This window comes from Arctopsyche grandis, chromosome 5 (genome assembly GCF_051622035.1).
Source record: "Arctopsyche grandis isolate Sample6627 chromosome 5, ASM5162203v2, whole genome shotgun sequence".
Taxonomy (NCBI): Eukaryota; Metazoa; Arthropoda; class Insecta; order Trichoptera; family Hydropsychidae; genus Arctopsyche; species Arctopsyche grandis.
The window spans coordinates 19,969,238-19,991,488 of NC_135359.1; the positions used below are offsets into that span (position 1 = coordinate 19,969,238).

General features: G+C 34.9%; 1 protein-coding gene across 1 annotated transcript in view; it reads right to left on the reverse strand.

The window, feature by feature from the left end:
• LOC143912361 (uncharacterized) overlaps positions 1-22,251 on the reverse strand; it is a 182,405-nt gene that overhangs the window by 49,073 nt on the left and 111,081 nt on the right. Inside the window, exon 6 of the mRNA XM_077431643.1 lies at positions 8,148-8,262. Coding sequence (XP_077287769.1) covers positions 8,148-8,262 — 115 coding nt within the window. The remainder of the gene's footprint in view (positions 1-8,147; positions 8,263-22,251) is intronic.

Below are 22,251 nucleotides of genomic sequence, written 5' to 3' on the forward strand. Positions count from 1 at the left end.
AAATTAAAAAATTTCGACACAATACCTAATTTGAATCCACGGCTAAATTTTAGGATGCTGCCATAACAATGATTACATACGATTAATACTGCATATTTAAAAAAAATGGAACGATGGAACTTTCAGGATTTATTATATGCATGTCCGGACAGATTACTGGGACAAAAAAACGGGAAAAACCTCTTAATAATACTATTCGTAATTACGATTTTACCGACGCGAAAGTATGAGGCATCATTGTGTAGTCAAGGAAATGTGCTTGTTGGCAACCACGTTACTCCACTTCACTCCACGGCGTTCAGCTCCAACCATCACTTGAAACGGGAACGGGAATTGCATGCATTATTCTGGCATTGCAAAGCGTGCCAGGTTACGCTAGTTATATATATATATATATATATATATATATATATATATATATATATATATATATATATATATATATATATATATATATATATGTGGGATCCAAAGATATAGGGAGGATTGCGGGAGAGATAATCAAAGACGATGTTGGTCCATCAATGTACGTTTATTGTACCATTGAGTATAAACACGTGCGCGTACGCACCACCGGCGGCAATGTAGAATTGATTTTTAAACGAGCCGAGATAGAGTGTGTGTGGTATGCCTGGGAAAGACCGGATGCGTGTTGTTATGGTCACTTGTTGGAGAGCAAGCCCGAAGATGTGTTAATAAATACATAGTTCTGACTTAATCTGCGTTTCACTTGGAATCCTTCACATCCGGATCCTATATTTGGGGGCTTTGTCCGGGATGCCTGAAGACATTTCGAGTGACAGCCAGAAGCGGTCAGACGACGACGCGGAGTTTTGACAGTTGAGGTTAGGACGCGCGCGCGATGCCGAGATCGCGTACGAGCTTAAAGGCGAAGCCCGTGACGTCGGTGACGTCACGTCAGCGAACACGCCACACGACGATGATGATATCCACGACGACGCCAGTGGCAACGACGACGAGGGAGATACCACAGTTCAATTTCCGAGATCTGGAGGTTGGTTTCGGTCTGCCGAAATATAACGGCAGAAATAGCCCTATTGCAGTGTGGATTGAGCGCCTCGAAGAAAACGCGCAAATCCTCGGCTGGACGGAGACACAACAGTTGGTGTATGGGCGGATGCTGTGTGAAGGAACTGCCAAGGACTTCTTGGACTCGGAAACGGGCATCGTCACGTGGGCGATACTTAAGGAACGATTGACCAGAGAGTTTGGCCATCAGTTGAATAGTGCGGACGTGCACAGAGAACTGAGGTTAGAAAAAAAGGGAAAAGCGGAAGACATTTTAAGCTACATTTACAGGATGAAGGGGATTGCAGCCAAGTGTAGTTTTATTGAGGAAGAGGCGATTATCGCGTACATAATTGGTGGACTTGGGTTTGATAAGTATGAAAAAATGACGCTGAGCGGGGCCGGTACAATCCAGGAGCTGAAGACGCGAGTTACGCAGTGCGAGAAAATTAGAGAGGACGACGAACCCAGGGTGGCGGGGCCCGTAAGAAACCGAGAAAGAGAGAGACCACAATGTTACAATTGCGGAGGACGTGGACACTTATCAGCTGACTGCAGATTCAAGAAAAGAGGAACCCGCTGCTTCAATTGCAACGAGTTTGGGCACATATCAGCTCAATGTAACAGCACCAAAACAAAGACTGTCTTGACAATACAAGAAGAAATAAGAAAAGAAGTCAGTATCCCGGGTGCCGCCCTGTTGGGTAGCCCTATCACAGAATCCGTTCTTATGTGCATTGACGGCAGCAAAGTGAAATGTGTTAAAAAACCGGGTGTTTTGATGGAGGTTAACTTAGAACGGAGTCTGCCGAGGAGGAAAAAAGAGCAAGACATGAGGGATCGTAAGGAAGTGTGGCAACAGGCATGTAAAAGACCTTTGCAGCAACGGGCTTCACGAGAGATGTCTGCTCAAAGAGAACTCATTGTTTCCAATGATGAAGAGGACGATGCGAACATGGCTGATGGAGGTGTGAACCTGGCTGATGGAAGTATGGACGGTGATGGATTGCAAAGAAGAAGACTTTGGGACTACGGAGACATACCGTTTTCAAATACAGATGAACCACCCGATGATCAATTTGGAAAAGGATCTAAGGATTATAGTCATTTGAAGAATTCTGAAGATGAGAATAAAGAAAAGGAAAAACATAAAGACAAAGAGAAAGATATGGCTAAATCACAAGAAGGATTAAGGGACCCAGTCAAAATTTCAACACCAAAAGACACTGTATTCACTTTCAAGCTTGGTCGTAGTCGGATTGATGTTAATTCAATGGAAAAGAAAATGGAACCATGGATTGAGAAAAGACTTACTGGATGTATCAGTGAGCCAGAACCAATATGTGTTGACTTCATTTATGGTAAATTACTAGCAGAAAATCTGTGGGGTGACGGCAGATTCATCGGATGCTCAAGGAGAATCGCCACGGGCATTGGATAGTATTTAAGTTGTACCGATGGAAGTTAAGTGTGCGTTTGTGAATTAGAGAATAAGTGAAAGACCTGGAGGGTTTTTAGTTAAGCCTTACTTGTAATTTGATGATTGAAAAGTGTAATGTTTTATTGCTTATTCTAGTATTTTTTGGGAAGTGCTTGGTACATTGAATCATGTTTTAAAATGTGATTGTTTCTGGTGTAAAGATTTAACCTGTCATTGTAAAGGTATTGATTTTAATGTTTTATTGCTAATTCTAGTAATGTTTTAAAATGTGATTGTTTCCGATGTAAAGATTTAACCTGTCATTGTAAAGGTATTGATTTTAATGTTTTATTGCTAATTCTAGTAATGTTTTGAAATGTGATTGTTTCCGATGTAAAGATTTAACCTGTCATAGTAAAGGTATTGATTTTAATGTTTATTGCTAATTCTAGTAATGTTTTAAAATGTGATTGTTTCCGGTGTAAAGATTTAACCTGTCATTGTAAAGGTATTGATTTTAATGTTTTATTGCTAATTCTAGTAATGTTATAAAATGTGATTGTTTCCGATGTAAAGATTTAACTTGTCATTGTAAAGGTATTGATTTTAATGTTTTGTATTGCTTGACATAATTTTAAATTGTAATTGTGATGATTTATGTGTAACTTTAATTGTTATGTGTAACTTTATTGAAGATTGAATTGTGTTGAAATGAAAAAATTGATTTGTAGTGAAATGTGTAACGATTAATTTGTTATAATTGTAATTGTTATGTAAATTGTAAAATGATTGATGTATAAGTGTATTGAAATGTAGTTGTGATTATGATTGTAATTGTGATTTAAATTGTAATTGTGACAATTGAAAGCATGTTTAGAAGAATATAAGATGATTTTATGGAATGGACGATTAAACATTGTTGAGGATGATGAAGGAAATGTTTTAAAAGAATGTAAGATGATACATTGTATAGAGTAGAAGATGAAATGTAAAAGAATGTGAGATGAAATGCTGTAAAAGTATAAAAGACGAAGAATGTCATCCGAGGGCGAATGACAGTCAGGAATGACCGAATGTAGAATTGATTTTTAAACGAGCCGAGATAGAGTGTGTGTGGTATGCCTGGGAAAGACCGGATGCGTGTTGTTATGGTCACTTGTTGGAGAGCAAGCCCGAAGATGTGTTAATAAATACATAGTTCTGACTTAATCTGCGTTTCACTTGGAATCCTTCACATCCGGATCCTATATATATATATATATATATATATATATATATATATATATATATATATTGTGTGTTTGTATGTTCTAACGCTTGCCGAACATAAAGAATGAATCGATAAAAAGCCTAAACTTTGTATAAATTCACTCGTCGAGACTTGCCGCGGTATCGAACCGGTGAACGCGCGAACACAAATATCCTCTTATAGGTATATCTGAGTTCAGCGAGCTAACCATTCCGCCATCGTCGAATTTTCAAATAGTCCTTTTTTTTTAAAATTAATTGAAATATTTTCCTTCTCGCCATATACCAATACGTAGTAATGATTTTTTTTAACACATTTTCTTGAATGTGATCGATCGATTCCGGTTCCGGATTCCTGTTGTATTTCGGGATATCGATTCTGATTTCAGTTCTGGATTTTCATTCATTTTTCAGTTCTGGTTCCGGATTCCTGTTTCAATTCCGATTCCCGATACCATTTTCCGATTCCCGATTTTGATTTCTATTCCAGTTACTTTTAATATTATGTTTTATTGAATAGTTTTATGCCCATGCGATGATATTCCATCGGGCTAATCACTAGTGTATATACATATATTAAGCATACATCCAGGACCTATAAACTATATATGTAAAGTTAGGTGACTTTCAGAGGGACGAAGGGTGAATCGGGGTGTTTCAATTGAAGGGTAGCACCACCTGCGACTAAAGTACGAACGAACGAACTAATGCACATTCGCTCACGTGCGGCAATTAGATATTTGCATTTTCGCGGAATATTAAATTACTATGTACGTATTCGCGTTTGCACAAGCATAACCTTATTTATCATACACGACATAGTTATGCGAGAGCACATTCACCAAAGTCACACGACTGCAAATCCCTAATGATCGTACACGCCTAAGCTGCCATTCATTTAGGCAGATGCATACACCTACCTACGAGTCTTGCATTCAAACATTAATTTTACTATTCTACGTACAACGTTCAACTTGTAGGTTCAACATCATTTATTGTACCACTAACCGATTATTTATCATAACTACTCGCATCCGAGTTAACTACGTTATTTATTGATGACTTACATATCTCCATTACCAATTTATTTAACTTGGGTTTCGTTCAGATGGTCAGTCAGGTGAATGTTTAGTCAGGTGAAAGTATTTTTATTAAATATTCACATTCTTTTTTAAGTATGGACGATATAAATATGTTAAAAGATCATTATAGGATCAATTTCTTGGCAACAAGGTAATATTTCTACTCTGTTGATGTACGGTTACCTGACCGTCTGTTATCGGTGAAAAAATGGTCTGTGAAAGAGATGGCTGCATACGTAATGGCAGAGTAAACGAGATCATGGTGAACAGACGGGGTGAGAAAGAGATGGCCGTATACGTAATGCCTGGAGCGCATCATCGGTTTACGGAAAATCTGTGAACGAGTTGTCGTGTCACCGTTGATATACATATGTAAATATATACATATGTTCTAACTAATTTGTATATGTACATACATACTGGTCGTTTAATATTAAAAACTGTACTACAGTTTTACTACAATAATACCGACAAATGATATATATAATTTAGAAAGAGACTGTGTATGTATATATGTAACATTGGTTGGTTGGTTCGTTCGTTAGGGCGAAGGCTCCGGCGGCGTAGGCGCCGGATTCTGGTATAAAAATAATTTCGAAAGAGACAGTAAATATGTTTGTTTGTTCGTAACAGTCAATTTAATAAAAAAACAAATATTCGAGTATTCAAATAAATTTATATAAAATAAAACTATTCAAATAAATTTAATAAAATGTTTACTATTAGATTAGGTATGTTTAAGCGGTTTATATTATAAATACCGAGCGAAGCCGGGTAAAACCACTAGTAATATATGAATCATATTACAAATGCATCGTACAATGTTTATCAAAAATACAATAATAAGGACTAACCGCATTTTGACAATTCATACGTGTGGCTGAATAAATATACATGTTAAAATTTTACAAAATTGTTTTTATTGATTTATAATACACGTAACATCCTCTACCGATCTGCATTCACAGTTTGTCTTACAAAATGTAAGTGTACGAGGTTCAAAATGCTTCGTGATTGGGAACGAATTTTTCAGTTGAATAAAGATACTTTTGTTATTTTGATCTCCCGTAAAACTTTCAAGTATAACATATATCTTTATTTGGCTGCACCCTTCAATTATTAATATATTCATGGGAAATAATATGAACAATTGACGTTTTTCTTATATAATGTAGTATCGATAAATCAAATGAGAAAACAAATTCGACTAAGATAATATAATATAGTGCGAGGAAAAACGGGAAACTAATAGAAAAACGTATCCCCGTGTGAGATCGGTTTCGATAAAAGAGGCACACTCTTTTCTACGGGTAGGTAGGTGGTCTTTTCCGGCATTCGAAAATCGTGCTCGCAGTCCTGGAGAAATTGCGGCATTAAGGAGCGCGCACGCGACCCCAGACTGATTTATACCTGACGGCGAAAGGCGCAACAATTTTTTTTAACCCACCGGAAATAGGAAACGCCCGGGGGATAATGGACATGAGGTAATGTGAAAATTGCATACTATGCAAATAGCGTGCAAAGCTCCCCTCCCCACCATCTTCCAAAGCTAAATAAATAAACAGAAAATCAATTCAAAGACGTACCGACTGACAATGACATTTTTGACTGTATAAAATATATGTAGTATTGATTATTGTTAAGTTTTAGTAGGTCGTCTTCAGTCAAAATTTGGTAATTTTATCAAATTTCTTCGAATCCAAAAATCGATATAATATTTTTCACTTTCGAAGGGGTATTAGAAAAGCCTATTCGATGGAGCGTCCAGCTTATTTATGAATTGAAAAGATTTGGTTCCAAATTTTAGAAATCGATAATTACGAGTATTTAAGCTGCTGAAGATGAACAAATATTTTTTTGATTTGAAAGTTTTGTATTCAAATTTAGGTATATAAAATCTGCAACGTTATTTGTTTATCATCGAATTTTCCGAACTCTTATTGCCGCGATATTCAATCTCAGATTTGATTACATTTATAACTATCGTACTTCGCTTTCGATTTGATTTCATGGAAAATAAGTATTTTCTTGTTATTTTAAATAATTAAACAACGCAATTAACGAAGTAACCAATCTCTTTCGCAATGAATATTTATTTATATGATATTAAAATATATTAGAATGTTCCTTAGGATAATTGATATATGCATGTATGTATGTATACACCTAAATAATGGTAATTGAATTATTCCGCACATTGCGATCGCCAATTTTTGCCATGAAAATCGCGAATACGGGATATTTGGCACTCGAGTTCTTCAGTATGATGGACTTTTTGGCTGCCAGATGTTCCGTTATAGAGATTTTAGTGACTTGTGGACGAGCGTTTTGTAAGCAATAATTACGGTGCATATACACCAAAGATTTAAATAAACCATGAATATGGATGGAAACATTGGAGTTAGAAATTGATAAAAAAAAGCTGCAACTTTTTCCAAATTTGATTTAAAACCACAATTAAAAAAACATTGTTATCTTTAAGGAAAATTTTACAATGCAACTTTAACATTTGCCTGGTATGAACTATGAAAATTCACCGAAATATAATACAATATCCACATTTGCCGTATATATATAACACTAGTGAATAGCCCGATGAAATATCATCGCATGGGTATAAAATTATTATATACCCGTATAAAACTAAAAAAAAATCCGGAACCGGAACCGTTATTCTCGTAGACTCTCATAGATAGTTTTCAATTCTTTATTTGTAATAATTTTCAATTCTTAAATTTAACGTTAACAAAATGTAATATTTTCCGATTATACACAAACGGTCATTGACCTCGTAACGTTGAATGTTATTATTACACATAACAAATTACGTGCATATACATATGATGTGTATTTACAACACGTAATCTGGGCGAGGACATGGCGTTCGGCGCGGGCTCGTGAGAACATTTCGTTTGGATCGGAGGGTCCGAGGTTCGATTCCCGGCGCCCGCGGTGAATGAAATCAATTTTTTTCTCGAATATCGTCAAAATATAAATAATTTAAATTTAAATTTAAATTTAATTAAAAATAAATCTATAAAAATATGGTTCAAAACCTCGCTAAATGAAATTATTAAAATTACGTATTTTTATATGGCGAGAAGGAATATTTCAATTAATGTTTAAAAAAAAAGGCGAAATGAAGAATTGGATTTGGCGTGATGTACGTGACCATTAGCTCAATTTAGACCTATATTCAGGCTATTTGGGGTGATCGGTTCGAGTCGCGACAAAGTCGTCTCGTCGAAAAATGAATTTATCGATTTTTATCGATTCATTCATTATGTTAGGCGAGAGTTAGGACTCACACACACACACAGATTACCGTCTTTATATATATGAATATGATACGGATAAAAAACACGTACCTTTATATATCGCTTCGCTTTCGTTAATAAACCTAAGGTAGTGTGCTTCGACGCTTCTGGACCCAATGGCACCATGTCTTTCAACTTTTCCAAACAAGTGCGTAAATGCGCCCGCCTGAAATAGAAAAAAAAACAAAAAAATAAATATATGGAAGAAAATGAGGAATATATCAAGTAATTAACATATAAGCCGTATAACGGTCAAAGACAATTAGTTAAATGAATCACTCCATCTAAAAAAAAAAAAGATACATTTGATCCGATTTCACACCGATAAAACTCCAACGGCTTTCTGGTCTGCGAAAGACATTCTGCGGTTTAACATAATCGACTTCATCTCTCCGAGCTTAATGTATCTTCGTCCAACCTCATTATCCGGCACGAAACCGACGTTGCATTAATGCATTCAAACCGCAAACTCGACTCGTGCCTGTAACGAGTCTGTCGAGAGACGGTTGCATCATTAGATTTGGCGTACAAATTACTTACCAGATTTCGTTACATTCATTTAGAAACATCGCAATTCAAAAACAGCCAACCAGCGCATACAAATAATATATGCAACCACAGTTTATTCATCACGGTAAAGAAGGATCAAACTGAATACGGATGAAAGATAATATTAACTATCGTACACAATAAACAAAAGCGAATCGAAATATTTTTTAAATTTTTTTATCTGTACATATTTTATTTAATACTGTTGTCTCGAATAACGATTGAGATCTTATCATGTGGTGTAATACGTAAATACAAACAAACTATCAATACACAGCGAATAATCCTGGTGTAACTCAAAATTAAGTTTGTCGTCGATAAGAGAACAATGATCTGTCATCGCCATACTGAAAACAATAAACGTCAACGAAACAATGCACTCAATCGATTCATCTGTATACTGATTTCTTTTTATGGCATACAATTCGAATTTATTATTCGTGTATATTCTTCTATAGTAATATTGAATATCGAATTTATCTGTCTTGTGCTTTAAATAGCTTTTAGTACAATCTTTATTCATCATATACACATTGAAAACTAGATTCTTAAGATAAAAATAATACTGAAGCTTATTATATGTAAAAAAATCATCTTTTTACACTATAAAAATACGGTTTCATAGGGGGGATAAACTCTCGCAAATTTAATTCAGTATATGTAAGCTATCACTTTATTTTTGATTTACATACATACATACATATGTATATGTTTTGGCATTTGCTTCATATCAAATCAAGCCACAGCGTAGTGCAGTGGTAGAGCTATTGCATATCAGTAGAGGTCGTGGGTCCAGTCCCGGCCAAATACGCTGTTGGCGAAATCTTGTAGTTATCGACCGTCTCCCGTTAAAATGTTCCTATTTTTCTTAAGGTTTAATTTTTAGTGACGGATCTTTTCCTTCAGTTATTTGCGAATTCGAGTTATTAACATCTCGAATTTGTTGAATCTTATATTATAAATATGCAACCTGCATGTGTACTATAATAATGTATTTCTCGTAAATTGTCAGTACATCAAAAAAATTGTTGACTGTCTATATGTCTCTATTGTATTGAATTTTATGTACTTGTATGTTTGAATTGTTAGTACCTACTTATGTATAAAAATAATCTAACCATACATATGTGTCGCCTTAATGTAATTCCTGTCATGGCACATATGTACATATGTTATATATTATGTACATATGTAAAAAAATAAAACTAAAACAAAATATGAAGTCAACACCGCAAAAACGAGTTCCTTAATCAAAACTTCCTTGACACTTAATCAAAACGAGAATATAATTATTATTTTTTTAATCAACTAGAATAGGTTTATCAAGAACCAAATGACAATTCAAATGTAACTAACTGCACTTGAAAAGCTTCCGCATGACCGACAAAACGAATTAATTCTTTATTTATAAACGCTACTGTGCTCATTGCAAAAATAGCTCGTACAAACGTAACTATTGCATAACATTCACATAATATAAATACGTACTAATTCAACTTATCATATTCCCACCGTTTTATCGCTATCAAAAGGCACAGTGAAACCGACAAAGAGTTTGAATTGCACATGAAGGTTTGCGAGCTAAATGTTGAATTACGAGGCGGTAACAGTATCAATCAAGTACAAATACATATAGTCAGTGGCGGACTGGCCATACAAGCGAACATGCCCGATGGCATGTGGGCCCCACTATCTGTTGGAAAATATGGGCCCTCAGTAAAATTAAATAACTTTGTAACTATTTCATGTGTGTAAAAATTTATAGGATATTGCACTTTGGGACCTAAAGTTTGGGTATTTCAACAAAACAAATTTCTTACGATATATACAAACAACTAATACATACCAAGGATCGGTTAACTTTTTTTTTATTAGGCTCGAAATGTAAGTTTCAATATTTGCGTGGGCCCTTTTGCTGGGCCCATTTCCAACCTCAAGATTATGTATATATTATCTATGTAACAACTACCTACTGAAATAAAAATGGGAATAAACAAATTTCCGTGAATAGTATAAACTGAATTGCTTAAAACAATTTTGATAGGACGATTCATCATCAACCTTCGATTTAAATTTACTACATACTTTCAAAATAACATTTGATTATACTTCGACGATATAGATACACAATTTTAAACAGTTTCCGAATATAAAATCTATTCCTAATATATGTAGACACATCCATGTATAAAGAAATATACGATAGGGGCCCCCTCCATTGTTTTCAGGGACGTTATTTGGGGGGGGGGGAAATTCCTAAATTAAGGAATAGTGTGAATTTAGAAAATATTATGAATTTAATGATTAATGATATACTACGAATCTATGAATGCTACGTTTATTTCTTATGTATGTTACTTTTGGGTAAACTAATAAAATAATCGCTGCTATGTATGTGCTTTGAAAAAAAAAGATTTTATTATTTCGAAGCAAGTATATTTTGGTTTTTAAGTGGTATGCCTCGGGTAAAATTCTTAGAAATTGTTCATCCTATGGAGTGAATCGTAAGAAAGGTCCCCTTTACTTTATTTTGTCTCAAAAACAGATGTATAACGTTTATTTTTCCGAAACTATATTTTTTGTTTTCAGGAAAGGTTTTAAATTAATATTTTACTTTATCGGTTCAATAACAAATGATTTTATTTCTCGTATTTTCATTTTATTTGCAGACGTCCATTCTCTCCCTAAACAACGAATGAGATGGATTTAAACTTCATGTGTAACGAATTCGGTCCAAAAAAAGTTTTAGTTATTTAATAAAATTGCTTTCTGACCAAAACCTTATCAAATTTAGTACATAAAGAATACAAAACAAAATTTTCAACTTGATACGTTCAGGGGTGTGGATGGGTGTGGATGCGAACCGAAAATTTAAAGAATGTAGCCAAAATCCCAAAATTAGTACGCCAATATGGGAGTATTTTTTGCGTGAAACATCGGGAGAGTTTGCAAAATGCAATTGAACGTTTTTGAAATATGAAAACATGCAAATTGAACTTTTTTTTCTTATACATTTGAAATCCCGGTGATAGCACCGGGATCCCGGGATCGAAAATTCCTAGCACCGCAATCCCGATGCTGAAGTAACCTACCTGGATTGGAAGCACTAATATACATATATAAAATAATAAAAAGACACACAGAAACACACACTTCTATATTATGTAAACATGATCAGTGGTCGATTCCGAGTACGAATTATCGCATGATCCCAAAACTTTATTTATTGTTATAACGTACATTATGTACATAGATAGTCGGTAGAAATTAAGTTAATTGATAGTTTTTTAGTGACAGTTTGATGGTCGATTTTTGTTGACCATGTGAAGATTTTTGGAAAAAAATTTTCGCCTGCGGTGCTTTTTTGGTTTTTTACATAATATTTTTTTAAAAATAAACTTATTTTTTTCATATTTTATAACTCAATAAGGTGTACAAAGAATATTTTCCATTTTTATTACGATATAAAAAAGATTTTTTGAAAAAAACTCAATTTGACCAATCTTTGCCTGCCCCCCCAAGAAAAAGCTGAAATGACGTCTCTGATTGTTTTCTACCGAAAGTAAAAGCCGCTTTTATGCCGCATTCTTTTATGATGCATTCTATTTACCTAGGACAAGGGTTAAAACGAAATATACAATGTAATTTATGGATCTATTTTGCTTTTGCCATTTTTCTTGTACCTAAATTTGTTTATAACCATTTTTGAAAATTTTATTTATTTTTTACCCTTGATTTTTAGTGTGATGGAAAGAAGAAAATTTTGATATTTGGGGGGGGGGACAAATTTTTTTAACCCTGGGTCAAAGTCAAAGGGGGCCCCCCTTTGACTCCTGGCATGCACTAATTTCAGTCCCAGTCCGCCACTGCATATAGTGCACATAAAACTATGGGTTATAAACATAATACTTGGTAGAAAAAAAAATTATCTATTGGCAGTTAAAAAATTATCTATTGGCATTATCTATATAACACAGGTGCAGGTGAGAAACTTCGTTAACTTTTATGTCAATATGTATGTAGTTTGTGTGGGGGGGTAGAGAGAAGGAAGGGGAAGTTCGGTCCTCGCGTATGACAGGGCATTGTTCGACAGAAATCGATACAGCCTCGACTCGGCTTATCTAGAATCGGCCCAAACGGTTGATAGGGCCTATTGTGTCTATCGACCAATGGGGCCAATTGAATTTAGGCCCAAAACACCTAGTCCCTCTCCCGGATATACGTAGGGGCGGCAGGAAAAGTGCTCCCAAGTCACAGCGACATCCCACAATCAAGCAATGCCATTGTTGAATACTACATACTTTTCCTATGAAATTTTCACTATTCATTTGATTTGGATATGTGGAACGCTTCCTAATTTACATACGCGGATCGATTTTTTATTCGTACACCTTCAACGTTTCTTGAAACTCACATTACAATAAGACTATGGCTGTCATTTTATATATGGACTGACTCCTTTCAGGACTATTATGTTTTACCATCCGAGGATCGTGAAATGCATATTGAAAAGTGATGCTCTAAAAAGCAACGTCATGGTTATTTAAATGGTATTATTTAAATATTGATATTTCGTATATACATAAGTACATATAAACACACACAGGTGAAGACAAATACAAATGTAATATTATATATTTATTATTTTAAAGAATGACAGACTTCTAAAGCATTTATCGCAACTCAAAAAATCAGTATCAAGTATTTGTATTAGCCGTAAATCATAAGAAAATACAACCAAACACATCAATCACATATAGAGTCGACTGTCATTCGACAAAAATAAGACATTTTCAACAATAAAGACATGTATGTATGTTCTGCGATAAACAATCTCTCGGCGAACCACACATACATACATATATACATACAATATGTCATATTTTTACGCTTTTTTCTCCATATATAAGCTGCATAGAACAATCGACATCACATGACACATTGACGTCTCGTTAAACTCGAATTAACAAACACCGCGATAACAATCCTAAATAGCGTACAATGGTGAAAGTGTGTCAGGGCTTAGGAAGGAGGGAGACACAGACGAAACCGAGCGAGTAGTTTTTGGCGTTGATAGAACATTAAAAATATTGTCATTGAAGTGAACAAACAAACACCAAGAGGTGCTGCATAGGTGGTATTGGGTACGTGTCGTGAGATTATTCGTCATCATTGGTGACATTCACGCCTGAATGAGTGAGTCGGTACGACGATCATCATCAGCATCATCGGAAAAGCTGCGTTGTTGCCGACCCAGTGACTGCACCCGATAAAATTGAATGTCTTCTTTTGTATTCGACGAGGTCGTGAATTTGATCGTTACGACTACGCTGTCGTCAGATATCCGTGTAATATTGATAAACCTTATTGGCGTTTCCGTTTGAGATGCTTATGCAAAAACTTCAATAGATACATACATTGATGGATACGTATATATATACAATATACGTACATCATCGGAAGTAATAAAATAGTTGTAAGATAATAAGTGGTATCGCAGTTATGCTGTTCATAATTAGAATCTATCTATTCATTTTAAACTACGGAATTTCCATTAGGAACTTCACCTTTTGAAATAAAAAAAGGTTGCGATTGAACTGTACATTGAAAAAAATACTTTGTATCTTTAAAAAAATGTTTGTGCATTAAAAATTTGCATTAAACAATCTCGTATTGTGCATCGAATAAAATATTTTGGCATTATAAAGTGACCATTAAAAAATATGAAACGATCATTCGAAAAAAAAAAAATAGATTTTAGCATTATAATGGATACAAAAAGTGGCAACGTTGCAGTCTTCCGCTATTGAAACTGTCAACTGTCAACAGTGTTTACTTTTGTTTACGTATTACGTATGAATATGAATGACGATGTCAGGTCGTAGAGTCGAAGCCAAGGTCGTAGGTGTTGAAGGTCGCAAGCCAAAGAGTAAAAAAGAAGGAATCCAGTAGAGAGAAGCGTTGGTCGGTTCATATTTTGGTATTCGCGACGTTGCCGATACAGTTCATCTGTCATTTTAAAAACGAATGCACATTTCATTCGTTTTTATGTACATATATTATATAATATTTTTTTCAATGATCAAAGCAAAGTTTTAAATGCAATCTGTATCCGTCATTTAGAAATAAATACACACAATTTTTTTTGTAATGAACAAAAAAAAAATTTAAATTGCTTTTTTAAATGTACATTTATTTTATAAAATTGACGTTTAAATTGTTCCCATAAAAAACGACCACAAGTGATGAATTTCGCTATTCTCGTTTCAAGCAAAGCCGTTTCGCCTTTTTAATGTGTCTTTATTAGAACGGAAACAGAGAAATTTAAACGATTATAATAATAAATATAATAAATAGATTAAATGCGCGTGTGTTTTGTTCAATATCATGATCACATATCCTCACGAACGTTACAATATGTACGCTCTCAAAGCATACAAAAGTCAACTTAAACGCATGGTTTGGTTCCAAGTGGCTAGCGTGAATACTTACATAGCACTCGTATATTTTAAATCGAATACTTTTTTTAATGTTTAATCTCACCACTACCGGTCTATTCCGTTGATTTCAATGTACATGTACACGCTGTAAACTTGAAATAATAAGAATAAAAAATCCGTTACGTTACTCACAATGAGTCGTCGTGACCCCATCAAAATCACCATTTGATGAATCCGGCCGCGAATAGGTGTTTTGTTACGAACACAACACGTTTTCGCATCCATTCTCCATATATGACTAAGGCTAGTTTACGGACAAGAACGGCAACTGTAACGATTTATAGATGAAGTACCACTTGGAGTTGTTTATTGAATAAGAGATAAAAATGACCACTGACACGAAAGCCATGTGAAACGTAAAGGAGGTAAGTAAAAACGCACATATTCCAATAGAGAGGATATTTTAATGCAACGCAAATCATTCAATGTTTTTTATCGAACTGTTGAATACCTACTCGATTTAGATTCAAGTGGCGGTCATCGTGATATTCAATTCAAATACAGATTGGAAACTTACAAGAAAATATTCATCAGCCATTTATTATCTACTTAATAATTACACTTAAATTTTCCAGTATTCTCGTATCCTTACATTTTATAGACTTAAAATGCAATAATTGTTTTTCTGAAGTTTATGTTTTTCATATATTACAAATTTAACAGTATTAATGAAGAAAATAATCACAAAATTGAGACAATGTTTATAAGATTATTTACATACGTGCAAATTTATCATAATTTTCAGCCATTTGCCATACACTCCTGGATGAAGGTTTCTCCAACACGCTTCCGTGCGTGTATGTTTTGAGCAACTCTCATCCATCTCACCCCACACATTTTTCCACCTTTCTCCCTTGTGGTATTCTCTCGAGTATCATTCGAATACATCTGTTGTCCATTCTTCTAGCTACGCGACTAGCTCACTGCCATTTAAATCTCTTCACTCGCTTTACTACATATATTAACTACGCTTGTCATACTTCTCACCAAGAACAACGTTTCCTATCTTCTCCCTGTTATATTCAGGATGCAGCGTTCCATACTAATTTGAGTGCATTGGACTCAGTGTTGCATTCTGTCGATCAATGCCTAGGTTTCGCGTACATATGTACATCAACACTGGCAAAACACGTTGGTCGGAGATATTTTTCTTCAGGTTACATATTATTTGACTATTAATGATAAATAAGCACAATTAAGTGCATATATATGTATGTATTTTAACTCATTTGACTAAAATCGATATGTTTCAGTGTGAATTTTTTAGCCGGTAAATCTCGACGAAATGAGAGTTTTCAATTATGCTTCTTTGAAGTCGTGATAAATGAGCGCACGTCATTAACACGTTTCGTTCCGTTATCCTAGCTAATTACGGCACAATAGTTCTACCACCAACACGATATTACATCACCTAAAAATAATCATTTATCACAACCATTCATCCATTTGTTCGAGAGGACACTGCTCTTTGCAGACATCATATTGTGTTTGGGAATAAATCTGCAATGACTTTTCGATAGTATAAAGTACATACAGTCCCATGACAGCGAATTACTAACACCATGCGGATTTTGCAAATTCTATGTTTAGAGCTATATATTGAAGAGTAGGTTCGTAAAATTAAAACAAAGATGTGTTTATAATGATTATACATAGTTTATTTACAATATTAATACAACATATATATATATATTATTAATATTTTGTATGTCCACCCTTATTTCGGAGACACGATGCTATTCTTTTGGGCATACTCTCGATACAAGACGCAATGGTTGACTTTATCTCAGGATCTCCCTGCCACACAGAAATTATGTTTTGTTTTAGGATATTTTTATTGGTACATTGGAGCTTATTTAATTTCATTTTAAGGGTATGCCGGACATTTTCTTTAGGATTTAGATCGGGAGAATTACCGGGCCAGTGAAGGAGCGGTAAATTGTGGTTGGACATGATTTTTTTCACAATTTTGGCTTTATGGCAGGGTGCAAAAATATTGCATTAAGTGCAGGCGATCCCTTTTGTCAATTTTGTTTTGTATAGAGTGCAATAGGGTGTATCGCAATACCGTTATATATTGCGAAGCATTCATCATCCCTTCTACAAAATACAATGGCCCCCGACCTTCCGCTCTAATTGAGCCCCAAATCATGAGTGACAGCGGGTGTTTCACATTTTTTATGACACAGGACTCATTATACCGCTTGCCGACTCGCCTACGTACGTATTGGTGAGTCGGTGTCATCAATTGAATTGACGACTCGTCAGAGAAGTGAACCTTAAAAATGTTAAAAACATCGATTAATTCAATTCATTCAAAAAAAATTAGACAAATAATTTAATTTCAATTAAATTACCCCTTTCCAATCGTCGAGGGTGAAGTGGCGATGCTCATTAGCCAAATTGAGCCTGGCTTTCTTCATTTTTGGCGTCAAAAGCGTTTTTTTAAGTAGTTGTCTGCCATTCATCCCCGCGTCTGCGAAACGGCGTTGTATTGTCCGAGTCGATATTTCGGTTCCGCTCCCGTAAATTTGTCTGGATTTTTTTATTTGTGGCAAACCGATCCTTCTCAACAGTATTTATAATATATCGATCGACTCGAGGACCGTATTTTCGAGTGCCACAACAATTCTTACGCTTGGTGACCGTAGGATTTTCACCTCTTTTTAGTTGGGTGCTAATTTTATGCACACTGAAAACTCTAACCCCCTAATCTTTAGCAATATATCGTATAGAATACTTCCCAGTATTTAATAATGTGGAAATATTGGCGATTTTCTCCATAGATAAATCTTTATTTCTTCCCATCTAAAAAGGAAAGGGGTTTTTTTCACAAGCAATTTAAACAAATAATTAAGTCACATTTAAAAAATTTAAACACTTTAACTTACTTCAATGATATCGATAATATACAGGAAAGCAAAAATCTCTTCAAAACTAACTTTTCTCCCAGTGAAAGCACACGTCTACACCAAACGAATTTCAAAGCCAAACTGTGTATTTGCACTTGTTCGGTTTTTAAACTATTTGTATAAACACTACTCATCCTATCCTTCTCTAAATACATAGAATAGGATACAATGAATGGTCTACAAAAAAAACCAACCCAAAATGTTACTTAAGACGGCGCAGGTACACAAAATAGGGTAAATACGCGGGTGTTAGTAATTCGTTGTCATACGACTGTATGTACGTGACATTGAACGATTTTCCGATCACCATATTGCCAAAATTTATTAGCGGAATTAAGAGATTCAATCGTAAAGATGGTCATTAAGCGAGTTTTCCGAATAACGCGGTAATCCACTGCGATAGTAAACATGGATGAGGTGGATGGGAGGCGCTAGGGGAGATTGAACTAAAAACAACTTTCCCTATTAGGGAAGTACGATAAAAACAAACTCGCAGATTTCTACGGCCAAAACTAAAACGACCGTTTTAAAGTTGGAGGGAAGAGGCAAGGCAAATTTTCGCACGCGAACGTCGCATCAAACTTCGTCGACAGTTTTTCGCCAAAAAAACTCGAATCGAAACCAAGAATAAAATATCTACCAAAAAAAAAAAAAAAAAAACAGAAATCCCCCGATAGTATCGTGTTATAAAATTTCATAAACAATGGTCGTCATATTTCTCATGCGTTTGTTGATTCGAGGCACGTGTTGTCCGTTAACACGAAAAATAACTAAACCGTTACCGACACCTCATCTCAATTTATATAAAATCATCTATTTAACCATACGAAATTACACCCGTCATTATGTATTTACTGCGTTTGAATGTCTGAATATATGTATGTTTCAACAAAACGGTATAACTAATCAATTTTGAAGCAATTCCATACATTAAAATAGAAATGAAAACTTTAATTTCTTAAATACGAGTATATGTAAAACGATGTGAATGAATCATAACTTTGTTTGATGGAAAATTTCTTAATTTGATAATGTTCATGAGAAGATTAGCAAATCTTGGTAAAAACATATAATAGGCTTTTAAAAATAGAAAAATTTATCCGATTATTGTCATTGAAAATATCAGGATATTATATAATAATATTGATTTCTTACTAGTTGTTGAGATGGAAAAATATAAGCCCTACTTATTACTTTCAATTTTCTCTAGGGTTAATACACATTCATGAAAACCTATACAATTCAGTCAGTCAAATGAAGTTAATAAAATAAGTTCGACCCATCCATGATTTAATATGATTGTAAATATCACACTTAAAAAGAGAAAATTGATTTTTAAAGAAGGAAAACTTTAAAGTAAAATTCAAAACTGCAACTGATAGATAAAATCGTAGCTCTGAAGCGTAAACTTTTGATCATTATCGGAGAGTATTCTCAAGAAAGACAATAGAAACCGAGACGAGAAAACTTAGGTTCAATATTTGAAACGTGACAGTCGAATCTTGAGCGAAATTATCGACACAGATGAATTTCAACTTCCGTCGTTAGTGGAAGTTAGCATTAGAACCCTTTGACGATTACGGAACGATGACTCGGAAAACCGAAAGCAAATTCTATAAACAAATAGTAGAAAATATTTGAATTCCCATCGAATATACCCGATTTGGAGGAAGTGGGGGGGGGGGGGGGGGAGAGACCGAAAATGGGATTATTTAATAATTTATACGAGAGGTTCATTGTAATATTGACATTTTGTGTGTGTAATTCGCGCCGCGAATCGATAAGATACAAATTTACGAGCGACGTAAACGGCCGCAATAAAAACGTACACGTGTCGGTTTATGGGGAAAACGGAAAATTGGGCGGGGGATGATGACGGAAAACGCGAAATATTAGTCGAAGCTCGGGCGAGTGAGATATAACCATAAATCATTTATTATGTTATATTTCTTTTCAAAGGAGGGATAGAGGTGAGAGTGGAACGGGATAGGGGGTGTGTGCGTTTTTGCGCGAATAAATAAGCGCGTCACATTGACGCGCAATTCATCACATGTTTCCGCGATAATGGCGAAAAATTCATCCCTTCCACGGGTGAATAGCAGGATCGGGCACAAAAAAGGAGCAAAAGAAAAAGTCGTCATCCTGCATATACAAATGTATGTATAACATGCAGTGTAATGAAACACCTCGTTAGCGAAACATCAACTGAATACTAAACTGACTAATGATCCGCTTATTTATTAAACCTAGTCAGTATAAAATACTAGTACATACATACATAGTACCTATAGATACGTTTATAAGCTATGAATCAATAATTATATATGTATTTCAATTTAAACCAAACTATTAAGCATTAAATAAATTATATAGTAATGTAGTTTTGGAAAAAAAAATGAATAAGCTTCGAGGAAAAGCCTCGAAGACCACAAAAAGAAAACAAGATTTTCTTGAGTGACTACGAAAAGAGAAACGGTGAATTGATCACGATATTGTCCATATCTATAGCCAACTATTCAGTCATGTTTTCATATCAGAAATTCACCAAACCACAAGATTAGAACATTTCAGATGTAAGAGAAAACTCCAACTCATTTTGTTGGTAAATGGAAATATGGAAAGCAAAAAAATCACACATTTTTATTTTTTACAATTGGCTTCCATCGGAAGTTGAAAAACAGTCAATATTAATATAGTGGCTCTAAATAAAAATGTATTGTACAACGTTGTTAAAACTATGAGCTACAACTATGTACATAATGTCCATATGTAAACTATTAGGTCCATTATTATACAAATGACATGACGATTTTCGAAAATACGCGACTGAACCTATCCAGAGTCCAAGTCCTAAGTCCAGACGTAACAAGGAATAAAAAATATATAATCAATTAATCCAGCAGCATTCCGGAAAAACTTTAATAACTCGAAAAAATTTTCGATTTTTGATTGCTAAATATTACCAAATTTTATACAAGGGAACGTATCAAACGAAAAATAAACTAGAATCAGAATCTGGCTATTTATGACGATTCCGCTTCACTATGATACCTAAAAATATATGAAGTTACAAAAGATTGTTATTTATCTTGCAGGGGTTTTCAAGTTCGACACAGTCTCCGGTTGACGTGTTTGCCGAGTCGCTGAATGTGAAATCGGTTATTTATAAGCGAGGCAGCTACGACCGGGAGACAAATGACCAAAGTTGTAGAAGCGGGGTTCGCTGTTTGATTAATGGAGGCACCGAGCAGATCCCGGTGTGAAGAGAAGCTGGAATAACCCAGGAGGTAGGGAAGAAAGGTAAGGGGGGAATGAGGACGATGTAACCGGCGAGCGATTGGGATAGGTTAATAGCGCTGATTTATCGCGATAAGACGCAACATTTCGTAGAACTTCTTCTTGAAGTGATACGACCGAACGATAGTTAAATGAGCTAAGCCTGCAGTTCATAAAGCAATAAAAGTGATATGTAGGGTGACAAGGCAAATAGATTGTGTGCGTTGAGTCATATTGATTTTTTAAATAATACGAAACAATATCAAAAATAATAAGTAAGATAAAAAAATCAACAAATTTCAATAACAATGAGTTCTAAATGGTCAATATTTTTAAACGTCTTTACAAAAAAGAGGTGGTCACCCCACCCCAGTGATGATGCCTCGCGGGGTAAATGTTAGGATCACGTGAACAGACGGAAACCTGAACTTGCATTGGACAGCTTAATTACACCAACCCTCTATGTAGCAGTAGTAGCCATTTAAATATTGGTAAATCACGAGTTCATTGCAATTCGTCTACATACAAAGAGTCTACGTACAGTAACTGCAAAACGATTAAATCAAAAAATGTTTGGTAGACGAGCCCGATCAAGTAATGTCAAAATCCAACATGTTATAATATGGTCGTCCGAAAGCCTCAGACGAAAATTTGAAACTAGACTTGAGAGCATTGGTTACAACGATAAATTGCCAACCCCTATCTATGGTTAATGCCCAGACGAGAAGTGAAATGCCTCTCGGTAATTTGATACGAAACTGTTAAATTACTCCAACGACCCCGACTCAAAATTTGATCCACATAAAATGCATTGAGCTTTATTACGCTCGTCTAGAATGTTATTCACTACACAATTACTGTATGAAGTTTAAGAGCCACGAAAACAATCGAGTAAATCATGAAAAAATCAATTTTAGT